Below are 17,825 nucleotides of genomic sequence, written 5' to 3' on the forward strand. Positions count from 1 at the left end.
TTAAAGATTATCAAGATCATTTTACAAGCTGTTTTTGCCATTGTAGCTTTAAGATTTTAAATGTAAATGACCTCTGTTGTGTTTGGCTGACCTCTGTGTACCAGTGTATTTCTCACTGTCATTAGGGCAAGTAAACTTACCCAGCTAAATTAAAACTTTAAAACGTTAAATGTTGGTTCTCTCACCTCATTTATGATCAGGCAGTCGATGGGCAGCTCCGCTAATTCTGCAACTTTCCGAGCCTGTGAGAAGAGACCAGAATCCTGCAGCTGTTCCTGTATCCTCCTGCACTCCTTCTGCAGGACAGCTGTGGAATAATCCTCCAACAGACACGCTGACAGAGACACGGGCGTATCCGACAACACCTGACTCAACTGACTGAGCTTCTTAAAGTCCGGACCTGACGAGAGACGACAGAAGAATGTGAGATTTAAGAGATTTTATGACTGATTTTATTACAGTTAGTCCATGTGTGTTTGCTTTAAGGTCATCTCTATGCTAGTGTACTCCTAAACATTGACAAAATAAACTTTTGAAGTGGTACATTTTCTACACGTGACACGCATGTGTTCCTCACCATTAGATTTGAGCAGTCGCTCTATGTCAACAAGTAGTTGCAGAAGTCGTCGCAACTCGTACTGAGTTCTGCTCTGTTTCAGGAGAGTCATTAACAGAATCGATGCCTGAGATTCGACCCACTGAACCGGCAGAACATCTGAACTCGACACAACACTGCTGTTTCTCAACTACAGACACACAGAGAGAATTACAAGAGAAGAGTTAACAAACAAATCAAGTAAATAACAAATGGAAAGAAAGAAAAAAGGAAGGAATAAAGACAGTTTGAAAGGAAGAAAGAAATTTAGAAAGGAATGAAGTTTGAAAGAAAAAGAAAAAAGAAAGAAATTGATTAGGTCGGTAGAAAGGAAAGAAAGAAAGAAAAGCAGCAAGGAAGGAAGTTTGAAAGAAAGGAAGAAAGGCAGGAAGGAAAGAAGGAAAAAGAAAGAAAGGAAGGCAGGAAGGAAAAAGAAAGAAAGGAAGGCAGGAAGGAAAAAGAAAGAAAGGAAGGCAGGAAGGAAAAAGAAAGAAAGGAAGGCATAAAGGAAAGAAGGAAGTTTGGAAGAAAGAAAAAAGAAAGTCAGTCAGGAAGGAAGGAAGAAGGAAGGAAGAAAGAAAGGCAGGAAGTTAGGAAGGAAGATATTCAGTCAGTCAGGAAGGAAGGAAAAAGAAAGGCAGTAAAGAAGGAAGAAAGGAAGCAGGAAGGAAAAAGAAAGAAAGGATGGCAGGAAGGAAAAAGAAAGAAAGGAAGGCATAAAGGAAAGAAGGAAGTTTGGAAGAAAGAAAAAAAAAGAAAGTCAGGAAGGAAGGAAGAAAGGCAGGAAGTTAGGAAGGAGGGAAGGAAGAAATTCAGGCAGTCAGGAAGGAAGTTTGGAAGGAAGGAAAAAGAAAGAAAGGCAGTAAAGAAGGAAGAAAGGAAGGAAGGAAGGAAAAAGAAAGAAAGGAAGGAAGGAAGGAAGAAAGGCAGGAAGGAAGGAAGGAAGGAAAAAGAAAGGCAGGAAGGATGGAAGGAAGGATGGAAATAGGAAGGAAGGCAGGAAAGGAGGAAGGAAAAAGAAAGAAAGAAAAGAAGCAAGGAAGGAAGGAATTTTGAAAGAAAGGAAGGCAGGAAAGAAGGAAGCAAGGAAGGAAGAAAGAAAGGCAGGAAGTTAGGAAGGAAAAAGAAAGAAAGGCAGTAAAGAAGGAAGAAAGGAAGGAAGGAAAAAGAAAGAAAGGAAGGCAGGAAGGAAGGAAGGAAAAAGAAAGAAAGAAAGACAGTCAGGAAGGAAGGAAGGAAGGAAGAAAGGAAGGAAAAAGAAAGAAAGGCAGGAAAAAAGGAAGGAAAAAGAAAAAGAAAGAAAAGAAGCAAGGAAGTAAGGAAGTTTGAAAGAAAGGAAGAAAGGCAGGAAGGAAGAAAGGAAGGAAGGAAGGAAGGAAAGAAAGAAAAAAAGAAAGGCAAGAAGTAAGGAAGGAAGAAAGGAAGGATGGAAGGAAGGAAAAAGAAAGGAAGGCAGGAAGGAAAGAAGGAAGTTTGAAAGAAACGAGTGAACTAATGAAGAGGATGTCATTAAATGGATGACATGAAAGAACAATAGAGAAACAAAGAAAGAAAAAGTGAAAAAATGAATAAAAGAACAACAACAAAAACAGAGAATGAATGAGCAAATGAGCAAACAAACAAACAGACAAAATAAACAAACATATGAATGAGTTTTCCTTTTTGTGATTTTTGTTACATTTTATGAATCAATAATAAGCGTCTTACATTGAGCAGACATTTCTGGAACTCCAGGAGTTTGTCTTTGGCTTTCTGGTAATCTTTGTAATCAAAACACAGTTCATACATGTTTAACATGTAAATAAGAGGAGACTCCTGCCGTGAGAAGAGAAAAAAACCCATAATGAGTCTATTTCCGCAAAAACATTTATTACATTTTCTAACTAACAACACAAGAAATATTAATCACACATTATATAATACAGAGCTTATGTCATAAAACTGTAACATGACCACCTGCAGAAGAAAACATCTGCAAAACTATTTCGCTGGTTCAAGCTAAGATTGCGATTGTGATAAGGAAAGTAATAGGTGTCAGAATAATGTAAGAAAAGGCCATTAGCATGTTAATGGGCACTTCAAATAACGTCATCATCAATCAGAGCACATCTTACTCTCTGAAACAGCTGAAAGCCACGAATCAGAGGCCTGATCTTGCTCTTGCGGAGGAGGGTCTTCCATAAGATTGACAGGTCATGGAGGTTCCACACGTGATGGCCTGGGCTTTCATTGATGTGGGCGGTGGCTTCCTGAGTGATGTCATCATCTACAGATGTCAATATCCACACACAGAGGCACTGAAGCAGCTCTGCACCCTGTCAATCAAATTACACCCGTAGAAAACATCAAAATAGCCCAAAACTATTATGTTTGAGGGAGCTTCGTGAAAGTCAATTAGCCTCCTAGATCTTCATCTACAAACCTGGTGACATGCGGCCAGCACTGACAGAGGAGGACTGTGCTGACGGACGGCTTCAGACAGCAGGTATCTCCAGGGACTGGGTCTCTCTTGGCTCTGCAGCAGCACCTGGAACAGTTCTCTGGGGGGATCGGAGCTCTCGTCTCTGGGGAAAGAGCTGACGGTGCTCCCCTGATCCTCCAGACTCTTATGAAGATCTTGGAATGCCAATGAAATGTGGGACTGAAGAGCTGGACTGAAACTGTCAGCCAGAGAGCTCACCTGCACAACCCAGCAGAACATATTTATTATGCGATCATAAACAAGCATTCAGAAGACAGTATTCACGTTGATCTATAAGCAGATGCACCTGTTCGAGAGGGTAATTGTGCAGCTGTACAAACAGCAGGAAGTTGAGCCACTTTCCGTCATGTGCACAGTCCTGCGGGTAGGCGGGGCTTAGAGGAAGTGCATGGAGGTGACAAAACTGGACAGGAAGTGCCCACTCCTGCGCCGCATCGTACGACGACCTGATGAATACACAAAGAACGCGAAACCTCACTTTCAGGTCTAAAAGACTACATTAGATGCTCCAAAAGGACTCGCATTTAAAAACAGCTAGATGGTCTAAAGATATGTTTATAAAACAGTTTTTAATTTGACAGCGAGATGTCTGACCCATATAGACAGTGCAAAATGGTACGAAAAAAAAAAAAATATTTTAGGCTCCTATGGCCACAAGTAGACATCCATTTTCACTCAAAAACTCTATTTTCATTAGGGATGTGTTGAAACAATCATACAGTATATCAACAATGGTGAACATTTCTCACTATATTGTATCGATACCTTTTTTACAATTTAATATATAATGTTAAATGCAACCTTATAGTTACAAAATGTAAAATCAGACTTGTGATTGTCTTTCATTTATATCTTTATTTACTTATTTATTAACATTTAGTTATTTTTATTTATTTTAATATAATATTTATTATTATTAAATAATTATAATTAAATTATGAATAAAGTTATTTTATATTATGTATTTATTTACTTTAATATAATAATATACAGTAATATATGTAATAAAAAAAGCAACCTTATAGTTAAAAAATGTATATATATATATATATATATTAGCATTTTATTTTATTCTAACAGTCTCTATATTTTAGAGAAGTACACAGTAAATAATATAATATAATTGTATTATATTACATGTAATACAAAATGTAACCTTATAGTTAATTTTGAGATTGGTCTGTCAAACATTTATATTTTTATTTACTTATTAACATTTATTAATTTTCAATATTACATTACATTAATCAATAATATATTTTTATTATTAAAAAATGATAATAAAACATATGTATAAAAATATTGATAAAATTATAATCTACAATTATTTAATACTATTATATATTTTATTTACTTTAATATAATAATACATTTTGTATTTATAAAAATTATAATTATGTATCAAATTACAAAATTATTAAATTATTTTATATTATTATATATTTTTTACTTTAATATAATAATATTATATATGTACTATAAAATGCAACTTTATAGTTAAAAATGTTTGAATCAGTATTGTAATTGGTCACAATATATATTTATATTTTTACTTATATACTGTGTGTGTATATATATATATATATATATATATATATATATATATATATATATATATATATATATATATATATATATATATATATATATATAGATAGCATTTTATTTTATTCCAACAGTCTTTATATTTTGGGGAAGTATAAAGTAAATTATATAATATAATTGCACTATATTACATATTATATATATATATATATATATAATACAAAAAATGTAACCCTATAGTTAAAAAAAATTTAAAATCAGAATTGAGATCAGTCTTTCAAACATTTATATTTTTATTTACTTATTAACGTTTACTTATTTTTGTTTATTTACATCATTTTATTATATTTTTTATTTAAAAAATATATTATATGAATCAAAATATGTATAAAATTATAAAAATTATTCTAAAATTATTTTATATTATTAAATATTTTTTACTTTCATATTTTTGTTTACTTTAATAATATATTTTTAAATAAAAAATTATAATAAAATGATGTATCAAAATATTTATAAAATTATAAAAATTATTCTAAAATTATTTCATATTATTAAATATTTTTTTACTTTAATATAATATTATATATGTGATATAAAAATGCAACCTTACGTTTAATTTTTTAAATCAGTATTGTGATTATAAAAATTATTCTAAAATTATTTCATATTATTAAATATTTTTTTACTTTAATATAATATTATATATGTGATATAAAAATGCAACCTTACGTTTAATTTTTTAAATCAGTATTGTGACTGCCTTTCATATATTTATATTTTTATTTACTTATTTATTTTATATATACATATATGGCATATTCAGTCTCTCAATATTTTGTGGTAGTATGCATTATAATATATTATAATACAACAGAATTATATTACATATAATATGTAATATAAAATGTAACGTTATAGTTCAATTAAAATCAGAATTGTGATTGGTGTTTTATATTTTTTTTTTTATGACGAGCTGACGAACCCATAAAAGGACAAAAAAAAAAATGTCATTTTCAGGTCTAAAAGACTGTAGTATTAGTCACTCACACAGGACTCGTCTTGAGGCATTTTTAATATTTTTTTTCTCCCCAATTTGGAATGCCCAATTCCCAATGCGCTCTATGTCCTCGTGGTGGTGTAGTGACTCGCCTCAATCCGGGTGGCGGAGGACGAATCTCAGTTGCCTCCACGTCTGAGACCGTCAATCTGCACATCTTATCACGTGGCTTGTTGAGCGTGTTACCGTGGAGACGTAGTGTGTGTGGAGGCTTCACGCTATTCTCTGCGGCATCCACGCACAACTCACCACACGCCCCACCGAGAGCGAGAACCACATTATAGTGACCATGAGGAGGTTACCCCATGTGACACTACCCAGGCCAATTTGGTTGCTTAGGAGACCTGGATGGAGTCACTAAGCACGCCCTGGATTCGAACTCGCGACTCCAGGGGTGATAGTCAGCGACAATACTCGCTGAGATACCCAGGCCCCCACTTGAGGCATTTTGTTAAAAGTTTAAGTGTTTTTAAATTGACATGCAGACATAAACACTGATAAAACAGAATGACTGACACATTTAGACAGTCCAAAAATGTGCATTCTAATCTGTTTTTATTTGAAACGTCATCGTTTCCACAAAGTACGCAGTTATGAAAAGCTTTTCAAAATGTTCCCTTTTGGTGAAAGAAAACGCTGTTCCAGAGCGGACGAGAGGGTGAGTAAATAAGTAAACGTAGCGAAATCAACGCGTTTTCAACCATAAACGTATCAGTGTGGACGTGGCTTTAAACGATGAGTAGTTTCACATCAGCATCACTAATGGATGAATGAAGGAAACTTTAGGAGACATGTTTGTAAAAACAACTCAATGTTGTCATCTCTACACCAAACAACAACCTCATACCCACTATATATTCAAAGATACGCTCTGAAATCATTACATTAAGTATTCGCTGTATATATTCAGTTCAGTTCAGGTAAAACAAAAACTAGTGTGTGTGTGTGAAAACTGTGTTTAATAGTTTATTTATTTATGCCCATAGTTGATTAAATGGCGCAATATATTGATGCAAACCCAGCAAATACTGACCGACTGATGCCTTTCTTTTCCAAACCATCTCTGACCGCTGCTTCAAGATGAACCAACAACTCCTGAGCAGTGTGAACCTCGGATGAAACCAACTTACTGGCCTTCTCCACTGGAAGACAGAAAGACACCAATGGAGACATTTGATCAGGGTAAAATGATCCACATGGATACTCTTGCCCATGAAACCAACATTGTTTTGTCTTACCTAGCGTCTGTTTGAGTGATGTCACGTCTCCGTCCTCACAGTTCTGACTCCACAGTTTGAGTATGAGGTTCAGTGATCTCACATCCACCCTCAGTTTGAGGCTACACACACCCAACAGTTCACAGAAACACACACACGCTGACGACACACACGCAGAGCTGAAGTTCAACAGGCCTAAAGAGTACGCTTGATCCGCCGCCAGAGTCAACCTGACGAAGACAAGCAGAGTCGAGATCTCAGATCGGTCTTCAACCAGAAAAAAACTTGATTTTTAGTTTGAATCAATTATACACGTAATGTAAAGTTTAATATACAACATTTTACATAATAGTTAAACATTTTAAAATCTGAATTGTGATTGTTTTTATATACAAAAAAAACTGTCTTTTATTTAAGGATAGTGATCATATGAAGCCATTTATTATCACATAGTTGTTTGGCTCCTTTTTAAATCATAATGATAACAGAAATCACCCAAATGGCCCTGATCAAAAGATTACATACTCTTGAATGTTTGGCCTTGTTACAGACACACAAGGTGACACACACAGGTTTAAATGGCAATTAAAGGTTAATTTCCCACACCTGTGGCTTTTTAAATTGCAATTAGTGTCTGTGTATAAATAGTCAATGAGTTTGTTAGCTCTCACGTGGATGCACTGAGCAGGCTAGATACTGAGCCATGGGGAGCAGAAAAGAACTGTCAAAAGACCTGCGTAACAAGGTAATGGAACTTTATAAAGATGGAAAAGGATATAAAAAGATATCCAAAGCCTTGAAAATGCCAGTCAGTACTGTTCAATCACTTATTAAGAAGTGGAAAATTCTGGGATCTCTTGATACCAAGCCAAGGTCAGGTAGACCAAGAAAGATTTCAGCCACAACTGCCAGAAGAATTGTTCAGGATACAAAGAAAAACCCACAGGTAACCTCAGGAGAAACACAGGCTGCTCTGGAAAAAGACGGTGTGATTGTTTCAAGGAGCACAATACGATGATACTTGAACAAAAATGAGCTGCATGGTCGAGTTGCCAGAAAGAAGCCTTTACTGCGGCAATGCCACAAAAAAGCCCGGTTACAATATGCCCGACAACACCTTGACACACCTCACAGCTTCTGGCACATTGTAATTTGGAGTGACGAGACCAGAATAGAGTTTTATGGTCACAACCATAAGCACTATGTTTGGAGAGGGGTCAACAAGGCCTATAGTGAAAAGAATACCATCCCCACTGTGAAGCATGGTGGTGGCTCACTGATGTTTTGGGGGTGTGTGAGCTCTAAAGTCTTGGGGAATCTTGTGAAAATTGATGGCAAGATGAATGCAGCATGTTATCAGAAAATACTGGCAGACAATTTGCATTCTTCTGCACGAAAGCTGCGCATGGGACGCTCTTGGACTTTCCAGCATGACAATGACCCTAAGCACAAGGCCAAGTTGACCCTCCAGTGGTTACAGCAGAAAAAGGTGAAGGTTCTGGAGTGGCCATCACAGTCTCCTGACCTTAATATCATCGAGCCACTCTAGGGACATCTCAAACGTGCGGTTCATGCAAGACGACCAAAGACTTTGCATGACCTGGAGGCATTTTGCCAAGACGAATGGGCAGCTATACCACCTGCAAGAATTTGGGGCCTCATAGACAACTATTACAAAAGACTGCATGCTGTCATTGATGCTAAAGGGGACAATACACAGTATTAAGAACTAAGGGTATGCAGACTTTTGAACAGGGGTCATTTCATTTTTTTCTTTGTTGCCATGTTTTGTTTTATGATTGTGCCATTCTGTTATAACCTACAGTTGAATATGAATCCCATAAGAAATAAAAGAAATGTGTTTTGCCTTCTCGCTCATGTTTTCTTTAAAAATGGTACATATATTACCAATTCTCCAAGGGTATGCAAACTTTTGAGCACAACCGTATACAGTATATATATATATATATATACACACACAAACATATGTACACAGTGTGTATATATATATATATATATATATATATATATATATATATATATGTATATATATATATATATATTAGTGCTGTTGAAGTTAACGGCCTATTAACGCGTTAACACAAAATATGTTTAACGCCACAAATGTTTTTAACGCCTTTAACACGTAATATGACCCTTTGAATAAACTGTAGCTCATGAGAAGCGACTCAATTCTAGTAAACGCTGCTAATATCACATGCATTGCCATCAGGAAAACAGATGTTTGGAGATATTATGCTGATATATAATGCGCCAAGCCTTTTATCAATGTAGCACAGCAGAATGAACATGCCTGCAAAGCACAGAGAGAGCTCGGAACTTTGTAACATGATTGCAGCGGCAAGACAGCTGCCATTTGAACACCAGCCTTGCATATACATATATTCATTGTTTTCATTTAGATTTTTATGCATATTACCATCAATCTATATTTGGGGTAGTCTTATAATATAATATAATATTTTTAACTCAGAATTGTGATTGATCTTATTTTTTTTTTAATTTACTTTATTTTATTTATTGCATGTTACTATCAATATGTCTATATTTGGGGTAGTATACAGAAGAGTTAATAATAAATAAACTTTCTTTTATTTATAATTAATAAAATAAAACCAAAAGCTAAACTGGGGTTTAAGGCTTTTCTAAATAATCTTACCTAAAACTTTAACACTATTATTTGGCTGCCTTGTAAGCACTGGTATTCCCCGCGTGAAATGCGAATCTAGTTTAAAAATGTGAACGAACATTTTTTAAATACTAGATTTTCATGATGAATGCATAATTATTATGTTCATCAGTCAGTCTGAAAATGTCTTAATTAAAAACATATTTGTTGTTTATTGCTGTAATAGGGCGTGTATTGGAGAGAGTGTTGTACTCACTGTAGCTTCACATTACTGCAGTTGACGAGATGTTGCACGATAAAAACACCGTAGGCGAACGACGGCCTGCCGTGACGCAGATAATACAGGAAGTCCAGGTTCTCGATTAGAGCATATTTACTGACGAGATGAGAGCTGGAGAAATGGGGCGGCTCGCTCGACGATTCTGCAAAATAATAGACAATCGGTGAATTAGTGCATAGTTGAGTGAAATTAACAGTGATGTAATCAGAAAATGACATCTGGTGATACACAAGCATATCTTGTATTTCATCAGCCCAAAAAATGTCCCGAAGCGAAAACCCATTTGTGGTGTCGTAACGTGTAAAAGCATACCGGTGCAGCCCATGGCATTGGCCGACTGCCATCCGAAGAGCTTGGAGGAATCCAACGGATGCAAAGACTACACAAAGAGACACAAACACACACTTATACATTGTGTACATTATACATCTAAATGTGTACATTTTCAGTATTGAATGCGAGCAGTGTTTAAAGTCAATGCAAGTGTTTGCCAGAACAATGACATTTCAGATTGTAATAATACCTGCATGAGGTGGTACAGTGATATATCGCAGACGGTGGCCCCACGGGGGCCACTCTGAGGGAACAGGGCCATTTTAAGTTTAGGATACGCACTCAGAGCCATTCTCAAAAGCTGAGGGTCGACACTACTCAAAGGGTCATGACCTCTCTCTCCCTCTCGCATTGCCTGCAAACAGAGACATGTTCACATAATAATGTTCTTTCTTAAAATCTAAATAACATGCAGAAGAGAAAGCTATGACTAAAATGCCATTTATTATTAGAGAATTTACAGGTGAAGTGTGTACTAGCGGCTCCAAATGGAAGTTTCAGTGGCATACCCAACATTTGGCTTATAACATGACAAAAAACAAAAACAAAGCAAGGAGGGTCAAGTGTTTGGTATCATGGTAAAGAAAAGTTAAAAAAAAAATGTATAATATAGATTATGATACATTCTGAGACTCTCAGCCTAAGAAACCGATAAAAAAATTTTTTTTTTAAATCATACAAACAATTAAGCCAAAGAAGTACTTTTTTTCTTGTTTTTATTATTTGACATTATATATCTCTGTGTAAATAAGATGGCTCCGAAAAACTGTTTTGTTTTGTTCCCAGTCATGTCAACTGTATCTGAGAAAATGTTTGTGTTGAAACGACAAAGCAATCAAAAGTTATAACATTACAAAAATAATTTATCATAGTGTCCAAAAGCCTCTACAAACAAATAAAACATAATAATTGTACATGAGAACTAATTACACATGCAAACACAACAATGACTAAAGGTTTGCATAACATGCAGACATGATTTTAGTAATGAGATTATACAGAATGAGTTTCATTCTGTGTCATTTGAGTCATCACTGATTCTGTATCATGTATTTGGCGCCATCTCCTGGTGGCCATATGTAACATTGTGCTTCATGTGGATTATCTAATGATCTGTGCATCTGATTATCTTGTGTGTGGACTCGTTTGAAAGATAATCACCTCCTCTAAGTAATGATATGTGATATTTTATATTCCATTTATGTTGTGTGAAGTTATGAGTGAAAACATGGCATATATTGTAAGCAACACCAACATAATTGTCAAAGACATATACTTATCTATTACTCGCTATATTTTTGTCTGTGAGTAAAACAAATAGGCTGGTTGTATTCTACTCTTTAAGAGCTTTCCAACAACATATGACACATGGATATTTGATCAGTTTGATGTTTTTACTGACTGCAATAATATTTACAGTGCATTTCTGATTTGTCTGCAAATTTCAAAGCACTTGTTCAGTTTTGGTCATAATGCCTACATACACTGGAAAGTAGAGCTTCTACGCTTTCAAACGAAACCCATTTTGTGTTGGTCAATTCTTTAGTTACTAATATATGGATGATTTCTTTCTTCTCACTTGCCTGCCGGCAGGCCCATCCGAGCTTAAAGGGTTAATATTAATATTATTACATTTTAATGTAAAGATTATGAAAAAAACAATATTTTCTTTAGAATAAGAGTGCAACAGTGCCCACCATCTTTTCGGACATGTTGGTTCTGGAAGTATTTTTTCCATTTATTTTTTGATGTAATCAAATTAAAAACTATGGAAAAATATCAAACTATTGATTTAAAGTTGTTGATTATAGGTATAGAACTATATATGTTAATTGCAAAATATTCAAATATAAACAAATACATAAGTAGTTTCACAGTGTATAATTGGAGTGGGCGGTCGCTGCAGAGCTCTTTTGCCGCACTTTGTTTACAGCGATTGGTGGAGCTCTCTTCAGGATTATGGGTAATGTAGTTCTTCCGCTAATAAATACAATATTTTAAAAATTAAGTTGAAATAATGTGGACTGACTGCTTTAACAGAAGCATACACCATCGATTAACAACCTCGGAGCTCATGGTAGGTCAGTCTTTAAAGGTTTATAAGTTATTATCTTTAATAATCAATTCGCCTATGGGGAAATTCAACTGGAATTTTACTTTTAGAACCAGATTGTTAAACTTTATTGCAATCAGTCTGAACAGCCCGACTGGACCCGACATAACAACATTGGATCGATCAATGGCGTTAGTTTGGGGCGAGACTAACTGTATTCTTGACCAATGGAAGATGAGGAGTGTGTCATTATATATGCAATTTTGTTTGCCGATGTTAGAGGTGCAAAAATCACACACTTTAAAATCAACATGAAAAAGCATCTGCAACACATCAACTTCCATAATGTGACATATCTTGGAGTGAAATGGAATATATAGTGAGAAATAATGTAGGCCGGGATTTGACGGGGTTGAAAAAAATAAGCTATGATGTTATTGGTTAACATTATTTTCCCCGCCCACATGGCCTTGATTACATCAGCAGAAAATAAAAGATGTTTCAAAGGTTGATTAAAGTTGATTTCTTTAAAATAACATGCACGGATGCAAAATGAGAGCAGGACCATTTATTAAGAAAGTAATTAGTGTCCACTGCGATTTCATGCTGATTTTAATCATAATGTCTAATATTTGTGTGTGAAAAGTGTGCAATTGGATCTATTATTTGTTGTTTCTGACCTGATCGATGCCACCCGGTCTAAACATGATTGTAGACAGGGCGAGCAAACTGTGACCCTCTAGTAACATGCCGCTAATGCTCGCTTGACTTCCGGGCAACAGAACCTGCGCTCCAGTCAAACTCGCCTGGAAAACACACTCCGGGTCTGAAAGAGAAGTGTTATAACAAATCCACTTAAGACACTTGGTTTATTGAGATTGTTCTAGAATTACAAGTCATTTCAACCGTGAAATACAATTCAGAACTTGACATCTCATGAATTTACTGGGGGGCGTTCACACAGGACACGTTCTTGCATTGTGTCTGCAGTATTTTTAATAGTTTTTCTATGTACACGTGTGTAAGATGTACGAATTTGACCATTGCAGCATGTCTCGCTGTTTTTTAGTGTCTCACGGCATGAGTGCAATCGACAAGTTTCGTTCACTTTCATTCCATTACGATGCGTCAGTATTTCAATGCAAGAATTTGCTAAGTATGAACGCCACCTTATAATACCAAACACACTGTCCCAAAGTTTTTTTAACCCTTTAAGCTCTGAAGGTGTTTTTAAAGATTTCCTGTTTCAGTGGCATACCCAAAATTAAAGGCTTATAACTCGACAACAAACAAAAAATAACAACAAGGAGAGTCAAGTGTTTGGTATCATTGTAAAGAAACATTGAATTCTTTTTTTTAAAGATATAGATTATGATACAGTCTGAGATTCTCAGCCTAAGAAACTGCGGAAAAATCAAAAAAATCTTATGCTGATACGACAAAGCAATCAAAAGTTATAGCATAACAAAAATAATGTATCATAGTGTCCAAAAGCCTCTCCAAACAAATAAAACATAATAATTGTACATGAGAACTAATTACACATGCAAACACAACAATGACTAAAGGTTTGCATAGCATGCAGACATGATTTTAGTAATGAGATTTCACAGAATGAGTTTCATTCTGTGTCATTTGAGTCATCATTGAGTCTGTGTCATGTATTTGGCGCCATCTCCTGGTGGCCATATGTAACATTGTGCTTCATGTGGATTATCTAATGATCAATGCATCTGATTACCTTGTGTGTGGGCTCATATATCAAATATAATGTTTTATGTTCCGTTTATTTTTGTGAAGTTATGAGCGAAAACATGGCATATACTGTAAGCAACACAAACATAACTGTCAAAGACATATACTTAGCTATTACTTGCTATATTTTTGTCTGTGAGTATAACAAATAATGCTGGTTGTATTTTAATCTTTGAGAGCTTTCCAGCAACATATGACACATGGCTATTTGATGAGTCTGATGTTTTTACTGATTGCAATAATATATACAGTGCAATTTTTTTTTTTAAATAAATTATTAAAATGGAACACTTCTGATTTGTCTGCAAAGTTCAAAGCACTTGTTCAGTTTTGGTCATAATGCCTGCATGCACTGGAATGCATCTTCTAAGCTTTCAAACGATATCTATTTTGTGTTGGTCAAGACTGTAGTTATTAATGTTTTGACAATTATATTGTCATTATGTCATTGTACTTATATACATCCGAGCTTAAAGGTTTAAAAGTCTGACCAAAACATATGGTCAAATTGAGAAGACCAAACAGCTATTAAAAGCAACTTTTATGACATCAGGGAGCTATATTTACAAAAACACTCCACCTTTGATGTCTCTAGTGATTCTCTGTAATTTCAGCATCATTTCAAACCAGGGAAAACTCTCGAACAGGTTCTTGTCGGTCAGAATGGCACAATTCCCCGGAGTTAGCCTGATTGATAGAGGCATGAAACAAAAAATATAGCAGGAATCCAATTTAAAATTCTAAAAAAATAAAATTTAATTCTTTGTCTTGATCTAATGATTTTAGAGTAAACTTCAGTCACATGACTCACCTGTAGTGCTCCAGGTATGTATAGAGCAGGTACTGCATGTTGTTCTCCAGACAGTGTAGAATGAATCGATGGTGGAACTCTTGCCCCTGTGAAGAAGGGAATTGTGGGACAGGGGGTTCACTTCCACCCTGCATCACACCTCCTGCTTGGCCCAGTCGCCATAGCAACTGCTCAAAATCATCCAACTCTGATTGGACAAACAACCCCTGGCTGAACACAAACAGGAAGGGATTTATTGTTGCGAAAGACAGGGCTAATATAAGTTCGTTTAGATGACGTCATTTTTGTATGAGGTATTTCCAAAGTGGGTCGAGCAAAATGGTTCCCACCGAGCGAGCAGGTCCAGGATTTGATTGCGCAGATATTCTCCACAGCGGGTGCTGTGGTTGATGATGCTTGGCGTCAGCGCAGGCCAGCGGGGGACAGCACTGCTCTGTTCGTCTGCTGTTGTCGTACAGCAAACCCATGCCGTCACTCGCGCAGAATCATTAAGGGAGGTGAGATACGACCACAACATGACAGGATCACATGACCCCAGAGCTACAACAAAACAAGAATAAAACATTATATAGAGCAAAATAACAAAAGAAAACTTGTGTCTTGAAACTGGATTAATCTCACGGCATCTAGGTTAATTCATTTAAGATAGAAATAAGAAATAATATATTGCATTCTATTTTTGGACCATAACGATATTGTGATAATATTTTCATGACAATTAAGTGTCATGAAAATGAATTAAAATTACTGTAATACTATTTTTTTTTTATTAAATACATTTTTTTTATTATAAATTAAAGGCATTATAAAATTATAAACTAATATAAAATACAAAATATAATATATGTATTTTATATCGTATAAATAAATGTATATTATATATATACACACATATATACACACATATATATATACACACACACATACACACGTTTTCAGAAACGACCCTGCATCAGTGTGGAGAGGCCTGAAAGACATTACTAACTACAAGACACCATCCCCAACACTGTAGGGAATCAACAACTGGCTGACAATCTGAACTGTTTTACCCCTTCCCCCCCCGCCCCACCCCCTCCACCCCCTTTGCCAGCTGAGGAAGTCCAACCAGCCACAGTCCACAAGTCACAATGCTGATACAGTTCTACTCAGTGGTCATTGAGTATGTCCTCTGCACTTCAGTAACTGTCTGGTTTGGTTCAGCTACGAAATCAGACAACGGAAGACTACAAAGGACAGTTCGGACTGCTGAGAGGATTATTGGTTGCCCCCTGCCCTTCCTCCAAGAACTATACACTTCCAGAGTGAGGAAAAAGGCTGGTAAAATCACTCTCGACCCCACTCACCCTGCCCACTACCTTTTTGAACTGTTGCCTTCTGGCCAACGCTTCAGAGCTCTGAGCACCAGAACCGTCAGGCACAGGAACAGTTTTTCCCTCAGGCTATCCAGCTCATGAACAGTTAAAACTGCCCCATTGAGCAGTAATTATGTGCAATTCACAGTTTAGTCTATTTATATTTATCCAACATATCCTACCTCATCTGCCTTACATTCCCTTGCACTATCTGTATATAACAGATTTGTATTTGTACATCTGTATATAATTATATATATATATATATTTTGTCTTATTGTGTATTTCTATACATATATTTTCTATTCGCTTTTTATTTTTATTCTATTTTTTTATTATTTCTGTCACCAAGACAAATTCCTTGTATGTGTAACAAACCTGTCAATAAAGCTGATTCTGAGTTCTTAATGCAAATATAATTTCACTAACATGATAATCAATTGGACTGGATTGGACTCAAGATGGCACTGAGTATGGCTGCTGCGTTGTGAGCTCCGACACAACATGGCAGTGTTTTGTTTGTTTTGTTCACAATTCTTATGTTTCTTGTACTGGATGTTGTCTGCCTTATTGTCTACGACAGACAAACACTTTTGGACATTGGTTCAGCAATTTCACACCGTAAACCAGACTTCAAATTCCTGAATGCCGACCCGCTGTTTACAAACACACAAGCGGAGCCCTTTGTCAGTGCTGCACGGCCGCGGAAACGCAAAAGGAAAACAGAGCCGGCGTTCTCATCAGAGTAAGACGCCGCGCAAATCGACCCCCGCCACCCAGTATTCTACTGGCAAATGTTCAGTCTCTGGATAACAAGCTCTGCGAGCAGAAAGCGCGGATCTCTTTCCAACGAGAGACGAGGGACTGCTGCATTATCTGCCTTACAGAAACTTGGATGTCTGCGGAGATTCCAGACTCAGCCATCGAACCCATGGGGTTCTCCGTGCACCGAGCGGACAGAGACCTCTCAGGTAAAAGCAGAGGAGGTGGTGTATGTTTTATGATCAACAAATCCTGGTGTGATCAGAGGAACGTACATTCTATCAAGTCTTTCTGCTCTCCTGATCTGGAATTTCTCATGCTTCTGTGTCGACCATTCTGGCTATCGAGGGAATTCACAGCGGTCATTATCACTGCTGCGTATATCCCGCCACAAGCCGACACAGACCAGGTACTCAAGGAACTGTATGGGATTATAAGCAAACAGGAAACCACGCACCCTGAAGCTGCATTCATTGTGACTGGGGACTTTAACAAAGCCAGTTTCAAATCAGTCGCACCAAAATACCACCAACACATTAGTTTTAACACACGAGGGGACTGGGTTTGTACCATTGCTACTCTCCCTTCCGGGATGGCTACAAATCCCTCCCCCGCCCACCATTTGGCAAATCGGACAACTCTTCCATTCTGCTTCTGCCTGCTTACAGGCAGAAACTGAAACAGGAATCACCCACCCTCAAAACGATTCAGTGCTGGTCGGACCAATCAGACTCTACGCTACAAGACTGTTTTGTCACGCGGACTGGGAGGTGTTCCGGTCTGCCTCTGAAGACGACATCGAGCTTTACACTGATAGTGTAATGCGTTTCATCAGAAAGTGCGTAGAGGACGTTGTTCCGACCAAAACAATACGGATCTATCCAAACCAGAAGCCATGGATTAATAGCGATGTTCGCGCGGCACTTAATG

At 36.5% G+C, this 17,825-nt stretch overlaps 1 protein-coding gene across 1 annotated transcript in view; it reads right to left on the reverse strand.

Moving 5' to 3' along the window:
• spg11 (SPG11 vesicle trafficking associated, spatacsin) overlaps positions 1-17,825 on the reverse strand; it is a 56,286-nt gene that overhangs the window by 10,488 nt on the left and 27,973 nt on the right. The window contains exons 15-29 of the mRNA XM_051689091.1: positions 15,111-15,321; positions 14,782-14,991; positions 14,551-14,657; positions 12,896-13,041; positions 10,353-10,517; positions 10,142-10,208; positions 9,806-9,971; positions 6,921-7,129; positions 6,716-6,824; positions 3,364-3,523; positions 3,018-3,275; positions 2,710-2,910; positions 2,303-2,410; positions 578-746; positions 186-400 (exon numbers count right to left, since the gene is read on the reverse strand). Of these exons, the coding sequence (XP_051545051.1) occupies positions 186-400; positions 578-746; positions 2,303-2,410; positions 2,710-2,910; positions 3,018-3,275; positions 3,364-3,523; positions 6,716-6,824; positions 6,921-7,129; positions 9,806-9,971; positions 10,142-10,208; positions 10,353-10,517; positions 12,896-13,041; positions 14,551-14,657; positions 14,782-14,991; positions 15,111-15,321 (2,501 nt within the window). The remainder of the gene's footprint in view (positions 1-185; positions 401-577; positions 747-2,302; positions 2,411-2,709; positions 2,911-3,017; positions 3,276-3,363; positions 3,524-6,715; positions 6,825-6,920; positions 7,130-9,805; positions 9,972-10,141; positions 10,209-10,352; positions 10,518-12,895; positions 13,042-14,550; positions 14,658-14,781; positions 14,992-15,110; positions 15,322-17,825) is intronic.

The sequence above is a fragment of the Myxocyprinus asiaticus genome, chromosome 46 (assembly GCF_019703515.2).
Source record: "Myxocyprinus asiaticus isolate MX2 ecotype Aquarium Trade chromosome 46, UBuf_Myxa_2, whole genome shotgun sequence".
NCBI classification, from domain to species: domain Eukaryota; kingdom Metazoa; phylum Chordata; class Actinopteri; order Cypriniformes; family Catostomidae; genus Myxocyprinus; species Myxocyprinus asiaticus.